This window comes from Phyllobates terribilis, unplaced genomic scaffold (assembly GCF_046119375.1).
Source record: "Phyllobates terribilis strain yellow unplaced genomic scaffold, ASM4611937v1 Scaffold_7267__1_contigs__length_38811, whole genome shotgun sequence".
Taxonomy (NCBI): Eukaryota; Metazoa; Chordata; class Amphibia; order Anura; family Dendrobatidae; genus Phyllobates; species Phyllobates terribilis.
Window position 1 is genome coordinate 35,130 of NW_027370008.1, and position 3,683 is coordinate 38,812.

Genomic DNA, 3,683 nt, shown 5'->3' on the forward strand with positions numbered 1-3,683 from the left:
GGTGAACTTGAACAAACAACACGGACAAGGGGATCGTGCACGTACGAGCGTATAAGAGCAGCATGAACCAACATATAAGCCTAATTGAATTTCATCCTAAAATCAAACGATAATAGGAGAAATAATTCATGAACTTATATATTAAACTCATTATCTCCCAATTTCCGTGTGAAATACTTTTATCTTACCACTCTACAACGACCCATTTCTAACCCCACGGAAATTCTTTTATCTTACCACTCTACAACGACCCATTTCTAACCCAAGCCTAACTCTCAAATCTTATATCACACTAAATTGTACATTCACTTTGAAGTTCGAATGTATAAATCATATTTCCAGTTTTCGTCACACGTATATGAAACAAATTAACATCCTAGTATAATAGTGTCAAGAAACAAAAGATTGTTAATAAACTGTATATTCAAGAAGTATTGAAGATGTTGTGGCAGATAATGCAGTGATCAGAAATTAACCTCCCAATCACACTCTCCTCTTCAATCATCAACCCAGCACTCTGCTTATTCCAGAGGTGGACCACATAAGCCCCATTCTTAAGCTCTTCCACTTTTCTTTGGGCCCAACTTCTTTGGGCCTGAGTTGTAGGCCTTTTGAAAAGCCCAACAATCTTAATCCAGTTCACCGGGTAGAAAGCCGCGGGTGGCAAAACCGTAAAATTCCCCAAAAGACCACCATTCTCCACTACCCGAGAGACGAGGAGGGGCCCATTATGGCCCCACTTGCTCCCATCGAAGCCGGCGACGAACTCTTCAATGAATGCTAGCAAAATCGGGTGGTTCCGGTCGAAGATCAAAACTGCATTGTTCAGCCTCGTCCATTTTCCGGTGTGGCCGTGAATCCGCTGCGCTCCAATGGAGTTTCGGAGACCGGTGAATTTTCTGAGGACGATGAAGTCGGTGTCGAGGTAGACGCCTCCGTACTTGTAGAGAATCGCGAGGCGGAGGAGATTGGAGAGATTCTGCGGAAACGGGATCTCGCCGATGTTGATTTCACCTCGGTGGATTCCGTCGAGCCACTCGATCGCCGAAGTTCCGGATAACAGCCACTGGATATCCGGAGAGATAAGGAGGATCCGGTATCCGAGATCGGTGAGCGGGTTGAGTATCAGCCGTCCGATTGCGGAGTCCAATGTATCAGAGAGGATGGTGAGACAGGCGTTTGGGTGGGAGCTGAACAGAGTTTCTAAGGCTAGGATTTGTCTGGTGCTGAATTGTTCCGCTGAGGAGTTGATCCATGTCATGAAGAACTGTGGATCGCAGGCGCGGCCGGATTGGTGTAGGAACTCGGCGATCCTATGCTCGAAAAGCGGCGGCGATGAAGAATTGGCGGTTTGGGGTTGTTGGATTGTAGGTATGGTGGAGAAGTGGTTGTTGCAGGAAAGAGAGAGGAAGATGAGGAGTGTGAGTGCAAGGGTTACAGAGGAGAAGATAGTGAAGCGTTTGATAGAATTAGACACTTTCTCGATCATAGCTCAATTGAGATTGTTGGAGCTACCTGCATTTAGGAGTGATGATGCAGGGTTGAAGGATGATTCAATTTACATAACGTGCCCGCAGGCCTAAGGTGTTGCGCGCCAATTATTAATACGATGGTGATTAAATTATTTGATATGATTAGCATGATTGATTTGTTATTATGGGGGTAAAGATGGATCGCGCACGAAGTGGCATTGTTGTTGCATGAGCAAAGTCAACTGAATGTTTTAATTGATGATTCTTGAAGTGAATTAATAAAAGAAACTACGGTATTAAGGATGCATGTGAATTAGATTAAATCTTCATGTTTTTTTACTGCAGTACATTTGTATTTTTTTTTTTACTTTTTAGGGTATATAAAATTTATTTTTAGTTTAAAATTTGCATTGTACATAACCACTTTAAAAGTGTGATTGTGCAATACATTGACTTTTAGCTCGAGAGCTGAGATATATTCGAGAATATGTGGGTTAGGGTGAGTAAAATTATGCACGTTGATCCGATTTAAAAATACGTCAATCAATTTTGAAAATATGTACTATAAAAATTCTCTTTATTGATATCTTATTTGATCCGGTTTATTATTATAGATATTTAAACAGGATATTACATTGGATATCCGAGAATACGAGAATATTATTTATATTACACATAAATTTCAAAAATATAAATTACTGATCATGATCCATATTGTTCAATTAGCTTAGTTTTAATTAGTGTATTTCACTATATAATTTATCTATAAAATACTAAAGTAATAGTAAAAAACATTATATGTGTTAGCGAGACTCTCATTAAGGACAAATATCATCTTCTCATTCATTCTGAAAGTTTTTTACACATATCAAATTTTAAGAAAATAGTTGTTTTGGGACTATATGGCCCACATGACATCCAATTTAACAAACACGGTAGAAATTATACACTTTTCTTTATACAATTATATGAATGAGATATTCTGACTTAATAACTGAAATAATATAATTTAATTAATATTTTATGTATTATTGTTGAGAATATCATTCTTTTATTCTAAACTGGAAAAAAAATCTTTTATGTTATATAAAGAAATTTTTAACATTATTAAAAATCCAACATTATATTTTATATTTGCTTATGTATATCTTATGAAGAAAAATAGGAAATGACTAAAATGAAGAATTACAAAAACGCAATTAAAAGAAAGTATTATAAGACAATCACTATTTATTATCTATGAGAAATATACTTACTTATATTGTGACTTAGTAGGATATAGTTAACATTATTTATTTATGTATGTTTAAAAACTATAATATATTTATAAATTATTTATTTTAAATATAAATATTAGATTAATTGCATATATGGTATGCATATTAAACTAGTTTTAACAAAAAATATCATTAATCACCTCAATGTGGTCTAATATTTTTTTGAGCACTGTGGTATACTGGATTTTGAAACTGAACAATAATAATTTGGCACTTGGACAGTTCAGCCAACTTGAATTTAACATATTTTACTAATCAAATAAGTAAATTTAAAGCTAATGATTAGTTTATTAATATTTAATATTAATATTTATTTTTATGTAATATAATCAATTTGAAATAAATAAATAAAATTAATTCATTATTTTCTTTTGAATTGTATATCTGGTATAAATATCCGACCCGCTTTAACAGGATATCTGACTTATATCGGATTGGATACAAATTGAGAATTCACTATAAAAAAATATAACCTGATATCCAGTATATCGGATTGACCCGATTGCTCACCCCTAATGTGTGCATCAATACGCAATTTACCCAATTTTCGAAACATAAAATATGAACATATATACTATATGATTATGATTAGGGCCCGGTTCTAGTGAGAACAAATTACCGCCATTTAAACACTGACACACAAATAATTCTACGATTCAGATTAGAACTTGCAATGAAAGAAAAATAGAAGGCGCCAATCCTTTTTTGCAACTGTTTTATTTTGAAACATTAGTGATCGAGTGCAAGTCGCTGACCTTTTTTGCAAGTCATTGGCTTGTAAGTCGCGCACGAAATCGCCATATTTTTCTTGCATGTAATATCCATATTATATGCATGTATTTTTTTTATCTTGGAGTACAAAGCATTGACTAAAAAATGCAAGTCATTGACACGTACAGGTGAATTAAATATTTTATGTATGCAAATCAAATAT

General features: G+C 34.5%; 1 protein-coding gene across 1 annotated transcript; it reads right to left on the minus strand.

Moving 5' to 3' along the window:
• Nucleotides 1-424: 424 nt before the first annotated feature.
• Nucleotides 425-1,489, minus strand: LOC141251597 (lactosylceramide 4-alpha-galactosyltransferase-like). The gene has a single exon (XM_073670372.1). It carries the CDS (start codon nt 1,487-1,489, stop codon nt 425-427), a length of 1,065 nt encoding a protein of 354 aa, XP_073526473.1.
• Between the last annotated feature and the right edge of the window lie 2,194 nt (nt 1,490-3,683).

What these genes read in the sequence shown, in the direction of transcription:
- LOC141251597 (XM_073670372.1), bottom strand. Translation starts at nt 1,489, where the DNA reads ATGATCGAGAAAGTGTCTAATTCTATCAAACGCTTCACTATCTTCTCC.